Genomic DNA, 27,116 nt, shown 5'->3' on the forward strand with positions numbered 1-27,116 from the left:
ATTAATGTTCACTATTAATGTTTACTATTAATGTTCACTATTAATGTTCTATTAATGTTCACTATTAATGTTTACTATTAATGTTCTTATTATTAATGTTCACTATTAATGTTCACTATTAATGTTTACTATTAATGTTCACTATTAATGTTCACTATTAATGTTCTATTAATGTTCACTATTAATGTTTACTATTAATGTTCTATTAATGTTATTATTAATGTTCACTATTAATGTTCTCTATTAATGTTCACTATTAATGTTCTCTATTAATGTTCACTATTAATGTTCTATTAATGTTCACTATTAATGTTTACTATTAATGTTCTATTAATGTTCTTATTAATGTTATTATAAATGTTCTATTAATGTTTTTATTAGTAATTTTCACTATTAATGTTCTTAAAGGGACTATTTGTAACTTTCAGAAATGCTTGTTAACAGCGACACCTGTGGCCGTTAATTCAACGAAAGTCAGCGTTGGGTTCGCGCTCGCTCGCTCGCTCTACATAGACACAGGATTGGTGGGTAGAATTTAAGAGTAGCAGTAATGTGCAAAATGACATGATGTTACACACTCTTGTACAGTAGGTGGCGGTATGCACCCTGAAGTTGGTTGCGATCCGCCAGAAACTGAGAGAAGACGAAGAAGAAAAAGAAGAAGAACAAGAAGAAGAAGAAGAAGAAGAAGAAATTAAAATAATGGAGAAAATAGAGACACGAATGGAACGCAAAATAAAAAACACCACAAAATATAATTTGCATCTGGCAATGAGCTTTTCCTTCAGACATCCCATCATTTCTCTGTGTAATGCGATGTCCATCAGACACAGACAGTATCAATCTCCCTCCAGTCTCTCTACACAATTAGTTCTGAAAAACATCCTGGACACTGAAATAATGTGTAATGGAAATATTGCAAGGTGAACAAATCAATTAAAATATGAATTCAGTTTAAATTAGGTGCAATGCAATACAAATATGATGTTTGTAAAGTAAATTAATCCAAAAATCGTAGATGAAATGCATGTCGGAGCATGAAAAGTTATATTAGAAATATTTTATTTAAAAACATCTGCTATAAAACACACATTTACACAGATTTGAGACAGATTAAACTGGATGGATTACGATTATTGTGCTGAATGGAATAGAGGCCATATCATTATATTAAACATGAAAGATTAAACTCAAACAAAACCTACTTGTTTAAGCTGATATGTTTTATGCGCTGATAGAAAAGCAGTTAACATCTGTTAAAATTAAATACCATCCATGGTGAGTAGGGGTACTGCTTTCCAAAGTGACCAATCACATCACTAACTTTTCAGGGATTTCCGATGGACTGAAAATCAATAGTAAAATGCGTAAGATACCAAGCCATAGGAGGTAAAATGGAATTAGCTTGCTGTTCTTGTTTTTAATTTATAAAATTCAGAACAAAGACAACAAGGAATAATGGTGGGAAATTCATATGACATCTACCGATAAAACACAGGACAACAGAGTACAAGGAAGCACAATTCATTTGTGTACATGTGTAACAATCACGTCTAAAATCAATTTCTTGTGCAGCACATAACATAGTTCTCCATCAAAACACGCTAAAACAACAACGGCAAAAAACACAAAAATAAAACCTTTATTTACATTTAAAAACATTTCATCAACCCCACCCTCATAAAATCACAGTGGACATAAAACATGTTGCAATTGCTCTTGAAGCAGAGAGTGCATTTTCCACTGCAGCTGCTACTGGGAGTCAAGGCCACTACATCAGCTGGAAAGTCAGAGTGGTGAAGCAAAAATCTGTACTGTTGTACTTTGTCATCAGTCCATGTTCATGCCAATATGGCCTCGTTTGACCAATTTTGCAGTGGTCTACACTCCCGTCTTCTCTTTGACCCACCCACGGAATTTGGTGACTGTTGTGTAGATGCCAGGCTTGTTCCTGCGGGCGCAGCCGTCACCCCAACTGACCACTCCTGCCAGGAACATACGAGTGCCGGACGGACTGGACAGAGGACCGCCAGAGTCCCCCTAACAAACATAAATACAGGTACGTGTGTTAGCATAGAGTTACTACATGGGGGCAGTGTGGGGCATCATTTCTATTTTCCACCTATTTTCTTGTCTCTATGCCCCTTTCCTCACTTTTTCCTCCTACACCCTTCCCTCTTTCATTTCTCTATTTTTTATTTCTTTATTCTTTATTCTTCTGTGTGATCAATTAAATTGTAAGACAATGCAAAAAACAAAACAAAAACAAGGGTATTAAAGGGGAACTACGCCCATTTTCTAAATTCATTCATGTTATTCCTATGGTCTAAGACAGTCCAAAAAATATTAGTAAACATGAACAACTCTCTCCCAAAATCCAAAAACTAGAGTGCTATAACTCAAATTTGTGATGTCATAGGGTATAAAGTGTGAAAGCTGCTCTAATTGGGAGAGATGTTCCAGATGACACTGCGAGCACCCAGGGGAATGTTCTAAGCATATGGGGACATTTTCTGTTTCAGAACTGACAACACTACAATAGAATAAAGCTCAATTGGGTATAAAAAAGAAAAGAAACATCCAGTCTCCCATTCATTGTCTATGGAGCAGCTCCAGACGTTATACCCTATCTATGACATCACAAGTTTGAGACTTACTTCTCTTGTTTCTGGCTTTGAGCTAGAGAGGAGCTCATGTTCACAAATATTGATTGAACTTTCCTAGGCCGTGGGAATAACATATTGTAATGGTGTTCCCCTTTAAGCAACCAGGGTAAAATTGACAACAGTTACATTTCTATCCAATTGTCACATTTGCCTGTTAAATATTAATTAATATGCCTTGTTTTGTATAACATTCTGGGAGAAAGCTGAAACATAACGAAAGAAAGCAAGCAGGGCAGAACGGGGTTCAAGGGCCTTTTCGTACCTGACAAGCATCGACTCCTCCGGTCAGCACTCCGGCACACAACATCCGAGACGTGATCCCCCCTCCCATCAAATCGTTGCAAACGTTGCTGTTGATGATTCGGACATCGGCCTTTTGGAGCACTTTTGCAGCAAATCCTGAATCACAAACACAACAGGAGGACACCATCACACTTATGTTTAGGTCTAAATATCATGCCATCAGGTTGGGGCTCGAACATTAAACTTCCAGTAATGGAAAGTCCAAGTTATTATTTCTATTAGTAGGTCCTCGGTAAACTTGTAAGGTGTGTATTAGCAACTACATGACATTTATCTGTAAGCAAACATAGAGCTACTGCTACAATTAATATATTTTAGCAAATCATGAAAACCCAGTATATAACAGAGCAGCACCAAACAAAACCACTAAATTAAAAACTGCTGAGATTCAGCTCAGGTTTGGGCCTCAGCATATATTAAAATGTTTCAGTATTTGTGGCTACTATGGAGGACAGAACCTGCCAAAATCAAAAATAAATGAATAAATAAATGAATGACTCGATAAATAACTAAATAAATAAATGTCATTAAATATAGCAAAAATAATATTAAAAATAAATGTAGCTATTAATTAACTGATAAAGTGTGACACAAATTGATATTTCTATTTTAATAAATACATAAATAACTAAAAGGGAAAATTAAACAAGAGTAAATAAATGAGGGAATTAATACAAAGATAAATAAATAAAGAAGCAAATTAAAACAGAAATATCAATTTATATAACATTTTATCAATTAATTAATGTCTACATTTTTCATTCTATTTTTGCTACATTTAATGACATATTTATTTATATCGAGTCATTTATTTATTTATTTTGGCAGGTACTGTCCTCCAGAGGCTACAAGTATTCACCAAAATGAGAAAAACAAGGTTTATCGTTTGTGAAAACTCACCTCCTTCTCGAGTGGCGCCCCACCCAGTGATCCACACAGTGCTAGCAATAGGAAAATCGTGTGAGGGAGCCGGCATGCAGATGGGCCTGATGTAATCGGAGAACGTGACGGGACTGTCCAGCTCCATCAGGGCGATGTCATTGTCATAGGTGTATGAGTTGTAGTTCGGGTGGGATATGACCTGCTTCAGGTTCTTCTTCACCACGGCACTTCCAATCTTATTCTGGGTGTGAAGGCCGAGGTACGCTTCCCAAGTGCCGGGCTGGGAGTATCTGAGGACGCACACCAAAAACAGATCGCAAAGTTTATTCTCAATCTAGGATAACCACTGATAGGCACAAGCATCACATTAGAAAATATGTACGATAAACCTGAGTTAGGCCTGGCTTTGTTTACCGTTAGAGTTACAGAGAAAATGCATATCAACCAGTGGGCAACCTCCGGGTCTGAAAAGTGAAGCCAATGCTGAAGTGCCTTAAACTTGCATTCTTTCTAACAGCCAGCAGGGGGCGACTCCTCTGGTTGCAAAATGAAGTCTGATTGTATAGAAGTCTATGAAAAAAATGAGCCTACTCCTCACTTGATTTATTACCTCAGTAAACATTGTAAACATGAGTTTATGGTCTCAACGGCTAGTTTCAAGTCTTCTTCAATACAGCATGATGTTCATTTAGTAAATTATGGTCCCATTTAGAGTCAAATAGACCATAAAGCAGGGGATGCTTTAGGGCGTGGCTGCCTTGTGATTGACAAGTCGCTACCACGGCGTTGCTCGTTCTGGGAGTTTTCGTCTGAAAACTTTAACCCTTTCACAGTATGTTTTCAGTTCATGAAAGTTAATCATAACATTTTGGCCGCCTAAAAATATCTCATTCAGCGTTCGGTTGTAGCTCCACCCTCTCGTGTCACTTCTGGTTGCAAAGAACCAAGATGGCGACGGCCAAAATGCCGAACTTGAGGCTGCAAAATGGCAGTCCACAAACCAATGGGTGACGTCACGATGACTACGTCCACTTCTTATACACAGTCTATGATATCAACCTACGGGAGAATATGTACTGTATAAAGATCTAAAATATCAAGATATTATTATTTTTGACAGCTCTAAATTTAGCTTGCTGTGGTTGGAGAAAGGCATGGTGTAAAACTTGCACTGGGCGTCTGGAAAGGCTTCATACATGTTAAATTATTCATGCACACATCCAAGCATTGTGTTGTTAGTGAAAACACAGAGGCCTAAGGTTTCCCTTTGCATGTGACTAATTGTTTACAGTATATTTAAATCCAAACAACTGAACTGCCAACTGAGTTAATGATTCAAAAGAATTTAAGAAGCACTTGAGGCCTTTCAAGACAAAGATATGGAGTACAACAGCCACAGTTTTTGTGTAAACTGTGACTATTCAAGGAGTTGAAAAGGGATAAAATATTTGAAATAAATTAAGCATTTTTGCAGAATGTGGACACTTTTATTTGGCTCTAAAATAATGTGGCCAGGATAAAAATACATTGATAGAGGACTTCAATGTCATTCTACAACCTGCAATATAAAAATCTAAATATTACCAGACATCTAAAAGTGACTGAGCTGCAAATAGATCTCGCCACCTTGCTTATTCTTAGAGAGCTTCGAGCATGAGCCCTGATTTGTCACATTACGCAGAAAAATAAAGATTTCTAGTTGCCAGTGAGAACATAAAACATAAAGTAAGATGCTACCTCATGCTGCCGCTATCTTGCACACAGTGGGCAGCAGTGACCAGCCAGCCTGGACTGATGATGGACGCGCCGCACACGTGACCGGAACCTTTGACGTGGAGGCTGACCTGCCAGGGAAACTCCCCTTCTTTTGTATCCTGACCGCCCACGATACGCGACGTCTTGAACATGCTCCTCCCGCAGTCTGCAAAGTAAACAATCAATGAATCACAGGTCTGGCTTGTTGCAGCTTGTTGTCGTGCCTGAAGTGGGTGGAAGTTCACATCTGTTTTGTCACGCAGATGGCGATAATAACTAGTTGTGAATCTGAGGCAAAGTACGTGCACCCACTGAGGCTTTGATTGGGACATACCGCAGTTCTCCTCGTCAGATCCATCTTTGCAGTCGCCTGTGCCGTCACATTCTGGGTTCGGTTTACTGATGCATTTGTTGTTTTTACATCTGTATGTAACATCACTGCATTTCAATTCAGTGGCTAGAGAGAGGGAGGGAAGAACAATTCAAACTATGAAACAGACCCTGAGAGATTTCCCTCAGTGTGGGGTAAAAGCTCATTTCAGCATCATCAATTATGTCTTCCTTAAATGTCTTTTTTACACATGCAAACTGTTTAAAGGGTAACTTCAGCCAACCTGGACCCTATTTTCCCATTTGTTTGTGGCGAAGTGACTAATAGGAACAACAATTTCGGAAACTGGTCCAGTACTGAGGGAGAGCGCTGTAGACGGCAGCTGCTCACAGGCTGCAATATGGTTCTATTGGGGCAAGCTGGCACCGTCATTTACATACACTAAAAGTGCTTGTTTTTGACATGACGGGCTCTGATTGTTATTATAAGAGTCTGACGTTATGGAAAGAGTCTTGCTCGAGGAGAAGTCTCATTCTGAAATCTGGAGAGGTGACGTGTTGCCAGAAGACAGTGGTGGAAAAGTGGAATACATCCATGGTGGAAACACGAGCCGGTCAGAGTGTGTTGTGTTGGAGTACAGAAAGCGTAGCTTAGTGTTATCTCAAATATTTTCAATGTCATGGCTGAATATTTAGATGATTTCCACAATGTGGATGAGGTTGCTTTATGCAAATGTATTTATATATTTATTATTGGAAATCAATAAACAACACAAAACAATGACAAATATTGTCCAGAAACCCTCACAGGTACTGCATTTAGCATAAAAATATATTTTCAAATCAGAACATGGCAAACTGCAGCCCAACAGGCAACAACAGCTGTCAGTGTGTCAGTATGCTGACGTGAATATGACTTGCCCCAAACTGCATGTGATTATCATAAAGTGGGCATGTCTGTAAAGGGGAGACTCGTGGGTACCCATAGAACCCATTTTCATTCACATATCTTGAGGTCAGAGGTCAAGGGACTCTTTTGCGGCAAGCTAGTATGACATGGTTAGTACAAATAATGGATTCTTTAAGTTTTCCAGTTTCATATGATGCCTGTCGGATTTTTAAAAGGTTAATTAAAAATCCTAAATTGCTTTAATGCGTTTAAGAAATGAGTGGCGTTAAAACAAATTTGCGTTAACGCGTTATCAGGTTAACTTTTACAGCCCTAGTCTGGAGACATTTTTGCAGTTTAGAAAAGGAGTCTTACTTCTCCCACAGTTGAGCTCATCTGATTCATCCCCGCAGTCGTCTCTGCCGTCGCAGTGATTCTTCTCAGAAATGCATTTGTTATTCTTACATGTAAATTGTCCAGATTTGCATCCACCTTAGAAAACAAAAGAAACAGACAGGTATGAGGAAAAACGGAAAGCCTTTCAGTTCTCATGTAAAATTGGTCCTCCATCAGTGTCAATGGGTCTTACCACAGTCCAGCTCATCTGTGCGGTCTCCACAGTCATCTACGCCATCACATTTCCAGAACATGGGCTTACACAGCCCATTCTTACAACTGATGGCCTTTGCATCGCACTCTGGAGGAAAACACAGTTAAACTCACTTTGTGTGCCAACGACGTAGAGAGTAATTAGACTATTGATTTAGACTACTCTTTCTCTACTTACTGCAGTTTAATTCATCGCTCATGTCTCCACAGTCATTCCAGCCGTCACACTTGAGGACTGTTTTAATGCAGCGCTGGTTTTTGCACTGGAACTGGTTTGGACAAGCTGTGGGTGACAGAGTTCACATGAGATACACCTGCCTATATAAACAAGCACTGAAAATAATGGATCAAAAACAAATGACATGGCACCACTGTATACTTCTGAAAAAGTATAAGTTGCTCAGTTTTGATGCCTACATGTATTGTTCCCGTCAAAAAAATAAAATGTCGAGAAATAATCATTATCGGGGATTGACTTACGGTGTTTGGCATCGATGGCCTCGTACCATGCGTCAAAACCTCGGTCCACGTAGGAGTCGTCAGAGGAAAATATCACGTCCATTTTGTTGGTGCTGCTGGTTTCTGTCACTGTTCCGTCAGGTTTATCTCCACACAGTCTGAGGATGAGACGCACAAGTAGTGACACGTCTGCTCTGTTATGCAAATCCTATGTGGTTCCTCAGAGATACAAGCATGGACTCACTTCTTTCCATTGAGCTCCACGTAGTCTTTGCGACAGTCCTTACCGTTTTCCCCACCAGGCTCGTTCAAGAGGAACTTTCTGAACGTCACCTTCACCGCCTTACCAGCAGGGACCTTAATGATTGACAGAGACGAGTTAAAACTAACTGACATGGTGATCTGTGACCTTCTGAGGAGCATAACAGAGCAGAAAAACCTGTGTGAAAAATACGATACGGCTGTGTAACCGTCTCACCTGGATCGACCACTGACATGAAGTTCGAGGAGGATAGTAATTTGGAAAGTTGGGAGAAGAGAAGTTGCCCTTTTCGCCCGTCATATTGCTACCGCATGTCGTACCTGTTCAAAAAATATATATGTTAGTGTCAGCATTTGCACACGAGTCAAAATATCTCATAATACTTAATATGAGACATAATCACCTAACCCGTAACGTCTGTTTTTGTTTTGGATCTGTGTGATCCCGTCCACTGCCCATTTCGACACCCCGTTGCCACATATGAAACAAATTGGCACACAAACAGCTTTCTGCACCAATGGGAGCAAGCTAACAAACTGGATCAACAGAGATGACGTTAACGTTAGATTCTATCCGACCTGAAAAGCCTCGGCACATCTCTCTGTGGTCCGTGTGCAGCTGGTTATCAAGGCAGCGAGTGATTTGAGACACACAGCCGGTGAAGTGATTCCGACTACCGCTGGCAGTAAGGCTAACTCGATCGTGTCTGGAAGGTAACCCTCAAATTGCGAAGACGTGCGCTAACTGCTATCAGTCACACCAGAGGAGCGGACGTGTTCCAGTGTTTTGAATCTGGACTGCCGTTACCCATTGTAAACGCTAGCTGTCAGTGCTACATATTGCTCCTTTAACTTATTTTTTAAGTGGCCTTTTCCCCAGTGTAACAAAGAGGCACCAACATTAGTCCCTACCTTTACTTCCACTTTGAACTTGTGAGACCGTTGCTCTAAAACCTGGGTAGTTCTTCTTGTCGTTTGAGGCCATCGTCAACAGCATGACATTGCCGGAAGAGAGAAAGGTCAAGGGTTCACTAGGTGAGTAGTAGCCACACATCCTGTAGAAGACAAAAACAGACAACATATTTCTTATATGCTCACTGTTCATTGTTATTGAATTGATTCCAGAACAACGTACTTTCATTGGATCAACACCCGCAGGAATAATTATGTGGTTTTTCACGATAGTAAAGAATTAAAATTCTCACTCACTGAACTTTGATTTTTACCTTTGGCCCAAGCATAGTACATCATATTAAAGTCTTACAAGGCTGGTTCTTTTGACACAGTTTGAATTTAATCATATATTAAAGGAACAGTGTGTAACATTTTGGGGGATCCATTAGCAGAAATGGAATATAATATTCATAATTATGTTTTCATTAGCGTATATTAATCACCTGAAACAAAGAATCATTGTGCTTTCATGAGCTTAGAATGAGCCCTTCATGTCTACATAGGGAGTGGGTCCTCTTCACGGAGTCCGCCATGTTGCTCCGCCATGTTGCTCCAGTAGCCCAGAACGGACAAACCAAACTCTGGCTGTAGAGAGAGCCTTTTGTGTTTTTACGTTACCTGAAGGCCACCGTAGTTCTCCGACACGCTTGTGAAAGCCGCACAGTACAAAACCGTGGTACCGCCAGCCGCCGTCTGACTTCCGTTGCCTCTGAAGTAGAGTTATTATGGTAAGGATGGCCTCTGAGCGAGGCCAACGGTGTTACCACGGTTTTGCACTCGGCGGCTCACGTTACCGCAGTCTTGGAAAGGGAGGAGTGAACGGAGTGGTACTCAGTTGGATGCAATCTGCAACCACAACACTAGATGCCACCAAATGCTACACACTATACCTGTAAAAGCTAAAAAAAAAAGAAGATCCTCGTCCACTGCCCTCCTAAGAGAAAAGTATCATGTGGTGTCAATTTGGGACGATTATACCGTTTATCACTGAGGCATTGTATCTGCCCCCGTGCTGCTAATGATTTTATCATACACACATGAAAGTTCTGCCTGCAGAGGTCCTGGTTGCTTTCTGACTGTTTTTGTGTTTTGGAAAGAGCAATCACATTCTCAAATTCTTTCATCTGCATTGCTCACAGATTTAGACTCAACTGTCATATTGCAAGTGCTATTATTCTAGAATTGAGGCGTAACACAGCCAATGTTAGGCAGCTGCACCTTTGTGTGCAGTATAAAGATCCATCAGAAGCACGGCATCTGACCAGCAGAGGGCCTTACATACAAGATATAGTCCTCTATCCAAATCTAAAAATAAATGTTAAGTGAGCCACTACATGAAAATAAAGAGCGCAGGAGGCAGGTGAGTTATGCATCATCTTGAAGACAAAAGGAAAAACTCACTCTTCCATAACGCGGCTCTCGATGGCCACCAGGGAGTCGTAGATTTTGACAAAGTCATTCTTGCAGTTCTCTTCCAGATTCATGGTGTCGAAGTCGAGCTTGATGACATGGTTGGGGTCCGCTCTCAACTTCCACTGGAAGAAGGTGTCAGCGGGATAAGGACTGTTGGGGAAGCCAGGGGACTGGATCTGCCTGATTTGATTCGTCGCTGTGTGTTCTTCAAACCTGTAGAATTCTGAGACAGAAACAAAGACTTTTATTGGTGTTCACATTCAACTGTGTAAATCACGGTCACAGGACTGCAGCAGCCCAGTTAACTCAATGCAGATTAAGGATCAGATCAGGACCTGTTTACGAACTTATTCTGATATCACTGTGCTAATATTTACTATGCAAATGCCCAATTGCATAATACAATGCAACTGCTGTCTAATTAGTACTTCAGTATGATGAAACACTGGACTAAAAGTAAATAAGTCACAATGACGCCAAATAAATAGAAGAGTTTCAGTCTGGTACACTCATTCTAAAATCTTGCATTTCTGGTTAAAGCTCTTTAGGGAAAACAACAACAAATTGCATACCCAAATATATACAGTAGGGCTATCAATCAATTAAAATATTTAATTGTGATTAATCGCATGACTGTCTGTAGTTAAATGTACCTTAAAGGGAGATTTGTCAAGTATTTAATCCTCTTATCATCATGGGAGTGGGTAAATATGCTGCTTTATGCAAACGTATGTATATATTTATTATTTGAAATCAATTAATACAAAACAATAACAAATATTGTCCAGAAACCCTCACAGGTATATACAGTATATATATGTTATATATTATTATCATAAATTATATTTTGTAATAATAATAATAATAATAATATTATATTTTTCAAAACATTATTCTTTCTAGCATTTTCCCTCATCTGCCCTCCAATTTGCTGAGGCCCACCTGGTGGCCCCCACATAGAAAATCACTGGGCTAGACTACATGTTTATCATGAAAGTCAGACTTTTATTTTCTAAAGAGTATAAATTACAGAATTTTTAATCCTCGCTGGGTAGAACAACACGCTGCAAACAAAAGAACTACTTGTCAGCTAACTGTATATGTCAGAAACATAATGGTTTTCAGCTATATTTTCAGCTTTGGTAACATGTTACAAACCCCATGAACTATGTCTTAGATATGTTTGCTGTTTTATATAAATTAGTTGTCAAAGATACATAGATGCAAGCTGAGCACTTACTGCTGTATGATGTTCGAACCAGGCGGGGATCAAGTGCTGTGAGATGAAACACAAAACAAATAACTTAAGATGAGGATGTTGGCAGCAAAACAGACAGAACTTTACATTCCACAACAAACCACGAGCAAAACAGCATGACAGATTATGGACTGTTGCTTTGACTCTACCTGAATTTGTGATATCGTCAAAGGCCAGAGAGTTGCCAGGTCTGGACACGGTACGTCGCTCTTTGTCTACCAGCTTCTCCATCGAAGACATGGCGCTGTCCACAGATGCCTCTTGGCCCGCGGGGACACTGAACTCGGACACGTAGTAGGCGATGACACTGCCTTCACTGAGAGCATTGAGACAACAATTAAAAATAGTATAGAGGTGGAGCAAAGTGAAAAAATAAATGTCACTATACTAACAGGGTCAGACACATAAAGACCCTTATTGGGCTTCTATTAAATACTGTAAATCAGTGATAGTACTATAACAGCTCTTTCCAAACCATGGTTATATAATAGTTTTCAATTCTTAATTAGTTTTTATTATATTTAGTTTTGACTTTTTAAATTTCATTTTTGTTCAGTTTTAGTTAGGTATAATGACTTAGAAGTATGTAGCTACATATACATACAAAATACATGGTTGGAGAACTGTATAGGAATGGCCATAATGTTTCATTTTAATCCTCGTACTACTTCAGTGTCCGATGTAAAGCACCGCAGCATAGCACCGTCTCCTGGAATGTCAAGTCCGTTCAATTTCTGTGGTTCAATGTCACGAAAGTTGACGGAGAATAATGTGGGGTCTCCTTTTTTTCAGTTGTGATATATTAAAGCTAGAAAACTAAAACTGAAATTAATTTACATTCATTTTTAAAATTTTATTTTTATTCGTTTTTCAGCTTCAGTTTACTAAAAATATTTTTCACTGCTTATTTTCGTTTTAGTTAACTATAATAACCCTGTTCCCAACCACAGCTATGTACAAATTATCTTGTGAAAAGGAATAAAATAATGTAATAATAATAGCTTTTAATGCAGCAACAATAATTTAATTTGTCTGGGTTTGGATGTAAAGTTGTAGTGTTACCTAGGCAAACTTTTATTTCAGTAACACATTGTTTTCTTCTTCTTATTATTATGACTTATGTCTTTCTGTTTGATGAATTTATTTTCTATACTACAGCTCTATACTCTGATAAAATTTTAAGTAAACTGAAACACTGAGAGTAACAGTAAATCCCATCCATTTTGGGGCATGTAAATCTTTAAAAAAAAAAAAGACCACACATGCACAATCCTCTGAACTTGCAATTTTAATAACAGAAAAATATTTAAAGATTAGTGTGTTATAAATGGCGGTGCTATTAGATCACACCAAAAACAATCACTTCACCTTTGGCCTAGTTTTCCTCCAAAGTTCAGTTAAATCTGTTTCTGAGATACCCTGCTAATCAACACACAGACAAACAGGAAATGACACACGATCCTCTTGGTAGAGAGAATAATAAAAGGAGTCGTACCTGAAATCCGTAACTGTAGAACCAACATATGTTTTGGCCAGCTGTGGACTTTTGGAATAGATGGCTTTAAGCTGAAAGAGACGGGAGCAAAATCACAACAGAGAATGATGAATGAACTTAATTTTTGAGGACGGGGCGGTGGCGGTGGCGGTGGCGTGGAGGCCTGAGCAGCAGTCTCACCTGTGAGGTCACCTGCTTCGCCAGCGCCTTGAACTCGGAGCTGTTGGAGTTCTCGTAGGCGTTTTCGAACACCTGGTTGGTGATCCGCATGGAGCCCATGTACATCTTCTTGAGTCGCACATCTTTACGGACTGCAGGGTCACACAGACACACTCTTAGTGCACAAGACTAGTTTATCTCAGTGCTGTGGCTTTTCGTCTGATTTGGGCTTTGTTAACCTTTTGTCAATAATTTTTCTTCCTTCTATCTTTTGAGTTGTGAAGTCCCTCAGGTGTACTTGTTTCAACTGATCGCTTTAATCTCTCCTTCTAGGTTTCAATCATTTGCATGTGAAAATAATCAGACAGAATAAACTGAATAAAGGTGCAGTGAGCTCTAACTTGCCTATGAACATATAGTTCATTAAAAACTTGTATGTGTTTTTGTTATTTTATCAGAAGGAACTTAAAGAGAACAGCAAAGTGAATGTAGGCTTTCTCTCCCTTTTGATCCATATATCTTTTACCTCCACCAAAGAAGTCTTTTTTTGTCCTGTTTGTTTGTCTATTTGTTTGTTATCAAGACATCTCAAAAACTCCAATGACAGAGGACAGAGGAATGTTTAACCAGTGGCAAAGACACAAGTACTTTTATGTGAATCCAGAAAAGGTCTTAAAAGGGATAGTTTGGTGTTTTGAAGTGGGGTTGTATGAGGTACTTATCCATAGTCAGTCTATTACCTACAGTAGATGACGGTCGGCACGCCTCCAGTTTGTAGAAACAGACAGGAGTACCAGCACTGGAGCAAAGCAATGTACTACTGTGGACATGGCCGGCGGCAAAACGTATTTTAGCCACCTAAGAGAAAGGCTCATCTTAAAAAAACCCAATATCAGTTGAAGTGAATGCTCTATCTAGAATATTTTCACCGCTTTATCTTGCCATCACATGGCCCTTTCCGACGGGGAACTGAACTGAAACTTATCTATGCTCTCATCGAAGTTCAGTTTCCTGTCAGAAAATATTCTAAATATAGCGTACACTTAAACTGTTTCTAAAAAAAAGATTATTATTATTTTAGGTGGCTAAAATCCGTTTTGCTGCTGCCCCCGTCCACAGCAGTATATTGCTTTGCTCCCGTGCTGGTGCTGGTTTGTCTGTTTCTCCAAATTGGGGTCGTGCCGACCGTCATCTACTGTACTGTAAGTAACACACTGACTATGGATAAGTACCTCATCCAACCCCACTTCAAAACACCTGAACTATCCCTTTAACAATGTGCAAAAGGGCCTTTTTGAACTATTTCCTCATCATCTATTAGACTAGCTAGAATGAAAACAATCTGGCAAATCTAAGAGCTCTGCAAAGGATATATAAAAAATAAGATATATGATGTTGATTATGATATGATGATATATGATCAGGTTACTTCAAAGTTAACATCCTTTTCATTAACTCTTTGCTATTAGAGCTGCAACGATTAATCGATTAGTTGTCAACTATTGGAATTGTTATTATACTATACTACTGAAAATTCTGTGATTGCAGCTTCATAAATGTGAATAGTTTATAGTTTCTTTCCTCCTCTATGACGATAAACTGAATATCTTTGAGTTGTGGACAAAACAAGACATTCGAGGATGTCGTCTTAGGCTTTGGGAAACACTGATCAACATTTTTCACCATTGTTTTACATTTCATACACCAAACAACTAATTAATTAATCATGAAAATAATTGACACATTAATCAACAATGAAAATAATCATTAATTGCAGCCCTACGTGCTTGTGTCCTATTAGTCTAATTAATATGAAGGAAGGAGTTCTTACAGTGGAAATGCCAGACCAGCAGTCCGGTCATAAGTGCAATAACGGCAGCAAAGATCACCACGCTGATCACGGCCCCGACTTTCCCCGGACCCTTCTTCTTCTCAAGCTTTTTGTTATCCGACGCTGGCAGGAACTGGACAGAGGTGTCCCAGTCTTTGTCCTGGAAGACACACAGACAGACAGGTGTCTGGATGAATGAATGATCAACACATAAAACTGAAGGGTCTATAATAAGATATAAAATATTCATTCCAACCATTTCACAGGAGCGTGAATACATTTGTGGACATAAAGCTGCAGAAGCTTCCCCCTCCCCCCCCCAAGGATGTTCTTTTAGTGACACTGTTGCTTCTTAAGATAAAATAGAAGTATATGTCTCCTCTCTTCCGGAGTAGATATTGAGCTGAAGAGAAGTGAAAGCAGCAGACAGCAAGTAGGTACTTCTGTATTTTAGGAATGTCCCAGCCTTTGGTGACCTACACAATAAGGTCCTCAACCAGATTAACTATCTTCTGAAATATGACTACATGCTTTTCTTTGACTATTAGCCTTTTAAAAGAAAGAAATCTCAACTGATTTTCCTTCTAAATCTACCCATAAAACACAGAAAGGACAGTTTCAGTGTCTGGTGCTTTTAATGAATTAGAAGGAAACGTCATGATGAGTCACGGCTCTGTGGTTACCTTTAAGAGGTTGGACGAAGGGGGGGAGGGAGTACAAAGGTTTCACCTTGTAAAATCCTGTTTAACCTGCTGGGAGTAAAAACCACTCGCAGATCTGAAGTGGAACACAACAAGTTTCTCTGCATGCTCACTGTATTAGAAAATTAAAGGCCCTAAAAAACTGAAGAACTTCCCGGGTCAACAAAAGATCATCTTAAAAGCATCGGGATGTTTACAAAAAGATTCCTATGACTTTAATTTTGAGCCAGTACGTTTTACAACTGCAAGGTGCTTACTGTAAGATCATCTGCAGTGCAAAACTACGAGTCCATGAACTGTTTTATAAACCAAGGACAACACTGTCTTTCCCCTTGTATAAACCTGATACTCATGCTGAATGACTACAATAGATTATACTGCACCTATGAGGGCAAGCATGTATTTTTAAAGAGCAGGTTTGACATCTGTCCCATTTTAAAGGCTCATTGCAGAGTCTGTGGAATAGATATGCATGGCTCTGGACGGTTTGTTAACCAAATAATTAAATGCATGATGCATCACGTATTTACCGCCCAAGGTGTTTTTCTTAGAAGCTGCAAATTAAAGGGAAATAGATTTTAAATGCAGAAACAGATAGACCATGTCTCCATTTAAGTGTAAATCTTTAGTGAGCATGTAGACAGCATTCATATGGTTCAGTCAATAGAATTATAATAAAAAAACAACACAAAAACTCTGAACTATTCAAATTACATTCCTTAAAATGTCCGTCTTTAAACAACAGGATTTCGGTTATTAATATTAGTAGACAACAGAAATGTAAGTATGTCAAATACACATCATGTAATCATAATATTTTAAAATGGCATTTAATTATTACCCAGCCTCACTGTCAATGACCAAAACACGCTTAGCACAGCAACTTTGTGACTGAATACTCCTCAGATCTCTCCTCTGAGACTGAAGGCCATATCTCACATAATACAATGTGTTTATTGCCATATTATTTTGATGCTGTGTGTGGAGTAATCTTGAATGAGTGTGTAGAAGAGAAGGACACAAGTGAACAAGTCATAACAGGGTGGAGGAACCTGAAGGAATTCAGGCACCAAACCCTCAACGGCTGCCTGCTTTACTTTCTGAGGACCTTCGCTGATCAGGGACGGTCAACAGAGAGAATCACTATTTGGAAAAAAGTTTTTTTTTCTATTGTGCTAACTTTTTGGAAATAAGGCACCAGAGAAAAGGAGCTGGATGAGTGCAGCTAGCAGGGTATCTCAAAAATCTGATTTACAAGGAGGTTTGGTGGAAAGTTATACCACAGGCCAAAGGACATGACAAACCAGGATTTTATAATAGGATTTCTGATATTTTCTCATGAATTGCTGCTCTTACCTAAATGAAAAATTTACTATCAATCACAATGTGTGGACCTAGTGTACATTGATCCGTATCCAGATGCACATTAGAGGTTTTCTTGTATCAGAATAACACATTTGTGCAGCCTCAGAAGTAGGTATTCACTCTTACAGTGCTCTCACATATCTAAAGATGATTTTTGTGCCTTTTTCTTTTTTTTTTAACGTGGGAATAACGAGTTTAAAAGCTTGTCCCAAAAAAAAAGAGCAAATTAAACTCCTGGCTCAGCCTCTAATCAGTACAGAACCAGAAGCTTTGGCAAAGGAATGAAAGCAGGTTTTCTCAGCTTCTGAGTGCTGGATTTATGTTTCACTTGGTAACATGTTTGTCTTTAGGCAAAACAGTGTGCTGGTGATAAGAGTGGCTCACACTGTTGAGGGTTTTTTAAAATGCAGGGTATTGTATTTCAAGTGTTGTATGCAGCCCCTGTGTGGAATGACAACACCAGTGACCTATCTACTTCATGTCTGACAGGTTTGCTATGGTTCATTTACCCATTATAGCTCACACTAACTTTAACTTTTAACTTTGTCTCTGCAACAGTTTGGTTCACTTCCTGTCTTCACTGTCCCACATATAAATGCACCATTGTTAGGAGCCTCTGGCTGAGCTGCATGACTTTATGTGTGTAGGCTGTAGAGGAGTTTCTTACCGACTTTGGGGTGTACCTCGGTCCACTGTCCATGTAGTCCATGAGTGGTCAACACCTGGACTGCTACAATTAAAACCAAAACGAGATAAAAACACCTGAACTGTATTAGTTGTTGAAGCTGCCCAGCAGGCTGTTCCGAGGTGAACCTGCAGGCCTTTTAGTCGTCAACAGGTGATTCTCAACCTAATTCAACCTGTGAGCAACACAAACCGAATACACCAAGAAAAAATGTGTTTTTTCTTTTAAAAAAGGTTCCTCTCCGGTTGAAATGTTCACTAATGTCTGTCTGGACTAAATATGTCGCGTGTATGTGTCCAGAGAAACTGGACGAAACAGCAGAGAAAACAACTTTTGTTCCGGGAGCTTCAGGTTTCTGCGGGCGTGTCTCCTCATCGCAGCCGCACCTGCAGCACCTGCAGCACCTTCCTCTTTCCCTGCAAGGCCTATGGAAAGGAGGTTGGGTCACGCGTCATAAACGCGTCATATCTTTGGAGTACAACACATGCGCAGTAAAATCTGGTCTGCACTCACCGAAATTGAGTCAATTGCAACGCACGACCGCAGCTTCAGTTACACTGCGCATGTGTTGTACTCCACAGCCCAAGACCCATGTCCTAGCCTCCTTTCCATAGGCCTTGTTTACCTGCCACTGCTACGTAAGGGCTGCATGCCCTCCCGCCTCATGGAAAGGGCAGATATATGGGACCTTAAATGGGAAACGACTACAGGGAAATGTTGAAATAAATAAAACATCACCATTAACTCGATGATAATACTGACAGTGCTTGGTATTTACAATGTGTTGTAGTGGTTTTGAAGCAGCTACACATTATATTTGAGCCTGGACACAGTTTCAAGGAGTTGTTATTGAATTAAAATAAAAACTAAAAAAATGATTTAGTCAAATCTTAGTAACATAGTAATGGTTTCATTCGGGTTATTTTTAGTATCAGTCATGTGACCTTATACCTGCGCTTCTGCCTTGTTTGCTTAATGTAACTATGACTCACTGTTGAATCACCTCCATGTTTTTACATTCATGATGAGCCATAAGTTTCTGTTTGACATAATGGCATCCCCCTCAAACACAAATCACACTGATCTGTGGTGGTGATCAAATTAATCAATATTTCCTATTTGTAGGCCTACAAGAACTGTATTATCCCGCTCTGCACGTGCGGATTGATACAATGAGGCAGCACTACTTTTTCTGTGTTTAAAATACAGGACAACCATGAGTCTTTACAAACATCCCTTAAAAAACTAAAAATCGTAATCATTTTGAATCCAAACACACACACACACACACACACACACACACACACACACACACACACACACTTAAAATGATGAAACGATTAGTTGATTAATTACAACAGAAATGTATTATGTTTATTATGTGTGCAAATGTGTTATTTCTTTATATTTTGATAATCATTTTATCATTGAAGTAATTTTTAAGAAAAAATGCCCCAAATCTTCTGGTTTCAGTTTCTCAAATGTGAATACTTTCTGGGATTTTTGTCTTTTATGATATTAAACAAGATATTTTTGGGGTTTTGGACCATTGCTCGGACAAAACAGGATATTTTGAATATGTCAAGGCAGGCTTTGAGACATTAGAGTGGGCATTTTCTTTTCTTTTACTTTCTTACTTCTGATATGTTATATAGCATACCAAACAATTAGGCTATAATGACAGGAATAATTGACAGATTAATTTATAATGAAAATATCTGTTAGTTGCAGCCCCAAAATAATGGTCCCTGAAACTCCTCTTGACTTCATTTAAAATAAAATAACATAACATAACATAACATAAAATAAAATAACATAACATTTTGACGATTGTTTTTAATTAATTTTCTTGTTCTTTCTTGTATTTTGATAATTGTTTGATTATTCAAGTAATTTTTAAGAAAAATGCCAAAAATCTCCTGGTTTCAGTTAGTAGCCCTAAAATAATGGTCCCTGAAACTTCTCTCGATTCGGCCTAATTAAATAATAACTTAAAGGAACAGTGTGTAACATTTCAAGGGATCTATTAACAGAAATGGAACATAATATTCATAACTCTGTTTTCATTTGTGTATCTATCTATCTATCTATCTATCTATCTATCTATCATGAAAAGACAACACATACATATGGAAGTTGTGAGTTTATTGATGTGTATCCCCCCCTGTAACCATAAATCTGTTTCCATTGGTGTCAATCAATTTTTTTTTTAAATCACTAATATGCATATTATATTAGTTCCCAGTCCCTTCCCACAATCAAGCAGGCAGTTACAAGATTGAAGCCGTTTGGGTGCATAGTGAGACAGTCACATACAGAGATACTGTCACAGGAAGAGGAAAAAATAGAAAACAAGAAAACAAACTTAAAAATATATATATCATATCATTTCATATAAGAACAATGCACACCACAGGTAATCCTCCGGAAAAAAGCCATGATTGCAACATCAACTATACAGGCATACAAAGACAATACTAAGAGAGAGAGAGAGAAAAGAGGATTCTAGGATTCAGTTTTGTGTCATTCTCTACCTGTAAAAATACACAAGTTAGCCTTTTCTTCAAAAACCAGCTCTCCAAGCCTTGTCTTTCTGTGTGTCTCTGTCTGCCTACACAGCCCTCCAGCTCCAAGTTGTCTTCAATTGGCTTTGATCCAGGGCCGGCCCAAGCCTTTCTGGGAAACCAAATCCCAAAATCCAGATTGCAAAATTTGTTATAGTTCCCCCAAATCCTAAAAAAACTTTTAGTACGACCAAAATTATTTGTAACAATCCCTAAATTTGGTAGTTTCAGAAGAAAACTTCTTCATTGTTTGGCATTTGTTGTGATCCGAGAATTAGCCATAACACCCTGCAAATCTACTAAATTTGGGGCATTTTCCCTTCATTTGGGGGCCCGATGGTGGCACATAGCGGCAGCTTCTGCTTGTGCCTCTGTGCCGGCCCTGTTCTGATTTATTCGACTGTTCTACGCTTTATAACCAGCAAAGCCAACAGCTGCTCCAGAAACGTGTGTGTACATCATCCCCAAAATTAGTTTCGAAGTAGTTTTTCTGGTACTCGGTTTTTGCTTCAGATAATTTTTTGCAGAAAAACAATAAACAAAAAAACAACAACAACACAAAATCACCACTTGTTTGTCAGTTTTTAGCATCGCCCGCTGTCACAATGTCCGCGACAGAGCATTAAAATCAAAGCCACGTAGGAACCTGTCGGGTACATAGTATGGAAAAAAAGATTCCACGATACATTCAACTATGTAACACATGTCAATAGGTATTATTTAATCTATGGATTTCCCTATTGATAAAAGGTTGTGTTTTTGTGTGTAGGAGGGGATATATTATCACATTCACTTAGTAAGGGTTCAGAGTAGGTTTTGTGTGATGTGTTTGAGCTGGGGGGCTGTGCACACCTTCACCCTCCCCGACTCTTTCTAACAGTGTGCCTGCCAACACAACTCATGACCACTAAGCTAAGAACCCTAAACCCACTCATAACCTCTTCCCTGGGAGGAAAAAAAAGGTGGAATTAAAAACATCTATTCTTATATATATTTAAACTGTATATGTATATTTTGTCTGTTATCATAACAAAGAACAGAAAGTAAATAATTCATGATTTCATTTTTTTCTCATTTGTTGTTTCACTATACATTTTAATTGGTACAAAGAACCTTCATATACAAGCAATCTATTGAGAGGAAAAAAAGAACAAAATAAAACACCAATTCTTTTTTGAGGAAACCATCAGAAACGGCATGAATGACACTTGCATGATGAGAAATAAAGTGTAGTGTCTGGTATGCCGGTTCGATGATATTGAATATTGATGAATATTTAAATTTTGATTTGCCTTTCACTTTCAAAAATAAAGGAAATGTCTGAAGAAATGTTATACACCTTGATCTGAGACAGCTGTATTTGATAATTACAGAGAAATCTGCAGAATCACATTTTCCATAATGCAAAATGGCAGATACATCACCTTTTCAAAAGAAACATGATCAAAAAGAGCTCTATAGTACAATAGTAGCAGTAGTAGAAGTAGTAGCATTATTTAGGATTGTTTTGAACAAACCAGTAAATGGAGTTTGGATGTATGCAAATGATTTTAACAATAGCATATGTTATTGGTCAGTAGTATGTTCCCCCTCGGTTGCCGTCCTCTGTCAGACTCCACAGTGCCCCCCTGTAGGCTATGGTTAGATCTGCATCTGCTCCAGGTATTTGTAGGTGGGGTTTTCGTAGCCGTGGTTCTGCATCTTGCTGAGGTGGCGTTCCTCTGGTGTCAGCATGGGGTCAACCTGTGAGACAGACACACCGCACTCTTAATGGCTGACCTAAACAAGGGCAGAACGCACCAACAACATGCTGTGTGCGTCGTATGCAAATGCTGCCGGGGCAATAATCTAATTTGCCTTGCATTTACACATGCCCCATTTACATAACCCCTGATGATTTCATCAAAATCGGACACTTGGAATAAGATGGATAGCAGTTCATTGAGAGCACTGGTGTGTACGATTCACACCTTCTGTCCAAATCCTCACACTCCGCTCACGATAACAGGTGGCTTACCTCCACGATGCCATGACTGATGGTGCCGTATTGCCTCTTCCTCAAAAGCACCAGGCTGATCACAATAACAGTTGCTATGGCCACCGCGATCACTAGCAAGCCAATCAGTGCACTGCTGCCGAAGCTGAAGTCCTCTCCCAGGGGGCGGTAGGTCTCCTAACAGGTAGAACGGGTGAGAGGAGGACAGCGAGAGCAACAGTGAGGAGACAATACATGCACAGCTGATAACTGGAGCAATACAAAGTTGTCTTTGCCGTACTAATGAACATATTGTTTTTACACATATACTAGTTACCTCAATCAGGTAATTGTCTTATGCTGAATAGACATTCAAATTGTTGTTATCATGCTGTTCTATGACAATTTAGAATAAAGCTCCCGTCCAGCCATCTAAAAATGTATGTGAACTCTTATTCTCATATTCTTAATTTCCATTATGACCAATGATCATGACAACATTAATAACCACATTTAGGCCTGTCACGATAACTAATTTTTTTGGACGATATATTGTCTCAGAAATAATGGTGATCAACGATATTATTGTGATTTTAAGACCATTTCATGCCAGTAATATAATGATAATATAATAGCATAATAATGCAAGTACACCCTTTCTAAGAGCAATGAACTTTTAATTAAATATTAAAATATCCAAAATGATGAAACATAATCCTTAATGAAACATAAAACCACACAACCAAAACAATAAATAGAATGGACTTCCAGTTTCTGTTAACAAAAATGCACAATGTCTGCGCAATGCCCAAGTCTTAAAATGGTATGAAATACCCTGCTGTTTATTCATGTTGTCTAAAATGTTGGTGACATTCTTATGGAAACAAACACGCATGTAAACACAACGGGCAATATCGAAGGTCAGCAAAAAAGTCATGTCCATATATCGTACGATATGTCGATAACGTAAAAATTAGCGAGTTCATGTCCATATATCGTATGATATGTTGGTAACGTAAAATTAGTGAGGTCTTGTCCATATATCGTATGATATGTCGATAACGTAAAAATTAGCGAGTTCATGTCCATATATCGTATGATATGTCGGCAACGTAAAAATTAGTGAGGTCTTGTCCATATATCGTATGATAAGTCGATAACGTAATTATTGTGACAGGCCTAACCACATTTAACATTTAACTTTTGCAATTTGTAAACTTGCTGACACTAACTGTCTTCTTGTGTTTGCTGCTACGTATCCAACATCCATGAAGTGGATCTACTTTGCTCTACAGTTCACTTCAATAGCTAAAGGGATTTCCAAGCCACGACTATCTGTGTTTACTTTCAGTCTGACTCAAAGAGCACTGCCCACAATGATTTCTGTTAATGTGAAGTTTTTTTTTTGGAAAGCTGCAGTCGGCTCACACTCCTCGTTCCGATCAATAATGTTCTTGCTAGAATCTGTGTTCCCAAATATCTACAGCGGAGGCGCTGAGTAAATTGTTATCAGGATCAATAGTCATAATAGAAAGACATAATATTAGCACCCAGGTTGACAAGTACAAGAATTTCCCTTTGAAATATAAGCCAATGTAAGACATGATTGACTTATGATAGTGTGTACACATGCATGAAACGTGTCTTTGTGGAAGATCGTGTAATATCTTGGCCAATTCAGTATAAACACACAACCACAGTCACCTACACTCATCTTCACAATGTAATCTGGCACATATGACACAAACTAATCATATGTAGACAGCCACTGGGGAATCTTGTTTTACTGCTCATTCTCACACATAAACCGAGTACACTCGGTTTGTGTGGATTCACATTCATCGTATCATATCACTGAGATTTCCAATGTGTACATTCAGATACAATCACATAACAAACATGCACCCATGCAGAAATAACCAAAACAAATTAGCCTGAACAGAAAAAAACAAGACGGGATTCGGGATCTGTTCCAAATCTGTTTTTTTTTAAAAATTTTAATTCAGCTGCAGAACTGGTATCTTTGTACACTCCCTCCTTCTTTAACCTTCTCCCCACTACTGATAGCTACAGTTCCCCAAAGAGCCCTGTGGAGGGCACCGCTATACTCACCAGCTCATCATCATGCATAACGCTGACTCTCTCTGCACTGTAAACCACTTCTTTAACATCCAGAGACTCATCAATCACCTGTCAACACAGACAGGGGAGCCCAGGTTACACTCACCACAATGTGTGTGTGAGATCGTATGTGTGTGTGTGAGATAAAGAGAGAGAGATAGGCAGGCGGAGAGCAAGAGGGTGTGAATGTGCAGCAGAGTAAACTGCAAAGATTATCTGTGTTTGGGTGATGATACACTCGGAGCTGTCTTGTACAAACTGGAAGGAGAGAGGGAGGGTGGTTTGCAAGCATCAACAACAGACTCTCTTCTCGGCACACAGTTAATACATCTTTCTAAACAGCCACTCATTACCGAGAGCTCTAATCTAAAGAAGAAGCGCTGTGAGTGGAAGTGGGCGTGTTCAGGAGGCAGAAATAAAAACAAAAAAAATCTGCTGTTTGTAGAGACAGAGCAGTCCAGAGTCTATTTCCCACGTTTGACATTTTAGGTGTGACCACCATTTGTTATTTTTAACCTCAGATTGCTCCGCCTTAGAAGACTGGCACTTCCAAAAGAAAGAAGAAAAAAAGAAACATGCATGCATTCAAAAAGTTGCATGACTCATATTCACACACACAAATACACAGCTTTGCAGTCGGTGTTGGATTAGCATGCGAGACACGGCACGCATTCTGCAGCCAAGCATTTTTGAGTTTGAAAATCCACGAGGAGGAATGGTGTGTCTGGCAAAGAAAAAGTTAGCATGCGATGACTGCCGAAACAAAGTGTGGAGTTGATCTGAATGAGGGTCGGTTGGCAGAGGCCAAAGAGAGACACGCAAATAGCCCAGTGTGAGATAGCTGTAACTATGACAACATACTGTAGTTACTGGAATAATCTGACTCATTAGAAGCTGAACTTAAAGAGAGCTATGTTAAAGCGCTGTATGTACAATCATTAGCTCAATTGACTCGTTCTGAGGTCGTGGTAATGAAATTAAACTCTGTTGTCTGTTGTAGGATATTTAAACCTGCTGTATGCAGAATTTTTTTGGCATCATTGGGCAAAACTTCCATAATAACCTTTCAGCATATTGTAATTCAAGTGTTCTGAGAGATAACTAGACTTCTGCACCTCCTCATGGCTCTGTTTTCAGGCTTTAGAACATCTAGCCCGTGACGGGAGACTTTGGCCAATCACAGGTCATTTCAGAGAGAGAGCGCTCCTATTGGCTGTTCATTCAACGGAGGCAGCTGTCAATCACTCGCAAACTCCGATCAAACGGTCAAACTAGGCAGCACTGATCAAATATTAATCAATATTCAGAAACATCTTGTAGTGTACTGTTTAGCTGTAAAATGAGAAAGTTTGCTCCAGTTTCCAGTTTGCTTGGTATTTCCTGAACTGATCTCAACATACTTTATAAACTTTCTAATTTTACAGCTAAACAGTATATTACAAGATGTTTCTGAAAACATTTGAGGCGAGAAATAGTCATTACAGTAACAGAATATTGATTCATATTTGATCAGCGCCGCCTAGTTTGACCGTTTGATCGGAGTTGGTGAGTGATTGACAGCTGCTCAGAGACAACAAGGCTCCAGCTCGGCTCTGATTGGTTGTTTTCCTCTGGTCTGTAAAATCTTGCCGATGCCGTTAGGAGCACCGGAGGACACAGAGGCACAGGATTTTTTTTCAGATTACCTGTCTCATGCACTACTGTCAGGATATAATGACCGTTTTATAAAAATAACTTTTTTTAATCATATTTGCTCCAATTCTACCAACTGCTGCTTTAACGCAGGAAATACAATTAAATATCTTCACACAGTTTCTTCTGCTTTAACAATGCTGCTTTCAGTTCATGTGTTAAGCAAGTTAGAAGTTAGAAGTTAGAAAAAAGCTTCGAGGCACAAACAGAATGAAAAAGTGACAGCGAAGCTCTTACCACATTGTCGCTGATCTTGGGTTTGCTGTTGATGATTCTCTCCTCAGCACCTATCAGACCGTCTAAACCAGACATGGCGGAGCCTGCAGGAGGTGAAGGAGCACAGTCAATAACAGCAGAGCAGCACAAACAAACACACAAACAAACAAACAGGGATGGAGGTATTGATGGTGGACAGCTGCACATAAAACATCCAGCTCTTTTCATCACAACTGTCACGTCAGTCTCCATAGTGCACTGGTGACAACAAAACCCCTTTCTTCCATTTAGCACAGTGTGAGCACTGTGACGCCAACATGACACTGACCATACATTTTCTACAAAGGCCCTCTCAAAGTGGTGTTTTGCATATGGCTGCTCTACAAACACCCATTAAATGAAACCCTTCTAAACATTAGGAGTCATCCTGGCATTTTGTTTTCTCCAATTTCATGGTCAAAAGTCTGCATCACTGTAGCTCCTCATCTGTAACTCCTTCATAGTCCCTTGAGATTTTAAAGCTGCAGTCGGTA

At 39.1% G+C, this 27,116-nt stretch overlaps 2 protein-coding genes across 7 annotated transcripts in view; both read right to left on the minus strand.

The window, feature by feature from the left end:
* Window positions 1–1,045: 1,045 nt before the first annotated feature.
* Window positions 1,046–18,451, minus strand: st14a (ST14 transmembrane serine protease matriptase a). The gene is made up of 19 exons (XM_074640271.1): window positions 17,998–18,451; window positions 15,265–15,424; window positions 13,455–13,585; window positions 13,275–13,345; window positions 11,929–12,095; window positions 11,762–11,797; window positions 10,510–10,744; window positions 9,067–9,209; window positions 8,372–8,475; window positions 8,138–8,250; window positions 7,915–8,051; window positions 7,613–7,717; window positions 7,415–7,522; window positions 7,201–7,317; window positions 5,941–6,063; window positions 5,589–5,772; window positions 3,870–4,141; window positions 2,929–3,065; window positions 1,046–2,040 (listed from the first exon to the last, which is right to left on the minus strand). The coding sequence occupies exons 1-19, from the start codon at window positions 18,037–18,039 to the stop codon at window positions 1,882–1,884; spliced, it is 2,544 nt and encodes an 847-aa protein (XP_074496372.1). The 5' UTR covers window positions 18,040–18,451; the 3' UTR covers window positions 1,046–1,881.
* A 1,692-nt stretch (window positions 18,452–20,143) lies between these two features.
* The window catches only part of aplp2 (amyloid beta (A4) precursor-like protein 2), a 74,020-nt gene continuing 67,047 nt past the window's right edge, over window positions 20,144–27,116 (minus strand). For 3 of the 6 annotated variants that reach the window (XM_074640277.1, XM_074640274.1, XM_074640272.1), the window contains 4 exons: window positions 26,605–26,687; window positions 24,667–24,744; window positions 22,597–22,752; window positions 20,144–22,322 (listed from right to left, as the gene is read on the minus strand). In XM_074640277.1, coding sequence (XP_074496378.1) covers window positions 22,221–22,322; window positions 22,597–22,752; window positions 24,667–24,744; window positions 26,605–26,687 — 419 coding nt within the window. In that variant the 3' untranslated portion in view covers window positions 20,144–22,220. The remainder of the gene's footprint in view (window positions 22,323–22,596; window positions 22,753–24,666; window positions 24,745–26,604; window positions 26,688–27,116) is intronic. The other 3 variants (XM_074640278.1, XM_074640276.1, XM_074640275.1) reach the window with 1 other exon arrangement.

This window comes from Sebastes fasciatus, chromosome 7 (genome assembly GCF_043250625.1).
Source record: "Sebastes fasciatus isolate fSebFas1 chromosome 7, fSebFas1.pri, whole genome shotgun sequence".
In the NCBI taxonomy this organism is placed as follows: Eukaryota; Metazoa; Chordata; class Actinopteri; order Perciformes; family Sebastidae; genus Sebastes; species Sebastes fasciatus.

Bases quoted from the DNA above. Each gene is read 5' to 3' on its own strand.
- st14a (XM_074640271.1), bottom strand. From the start codon at position 18,039: ATGGACTACATGGACAGTGGACCGAGGTACACCCCAAAGTCG. The intron at 8,052-8,137 runs GTGAGTCCATGC...TCTCATCCTCAG, and splicing joins GTGGAGCTCAATGGAAAGAA to ACTGTGTGGAGATAAACCTG. The intron at 7,523-7,612 runs GTAAGTAGAGAA...GTTTTCCTCCAG, and splicing joins GAGCGATGAATTAAACTGCA to AGTGCGATGCAAAGGCCATC.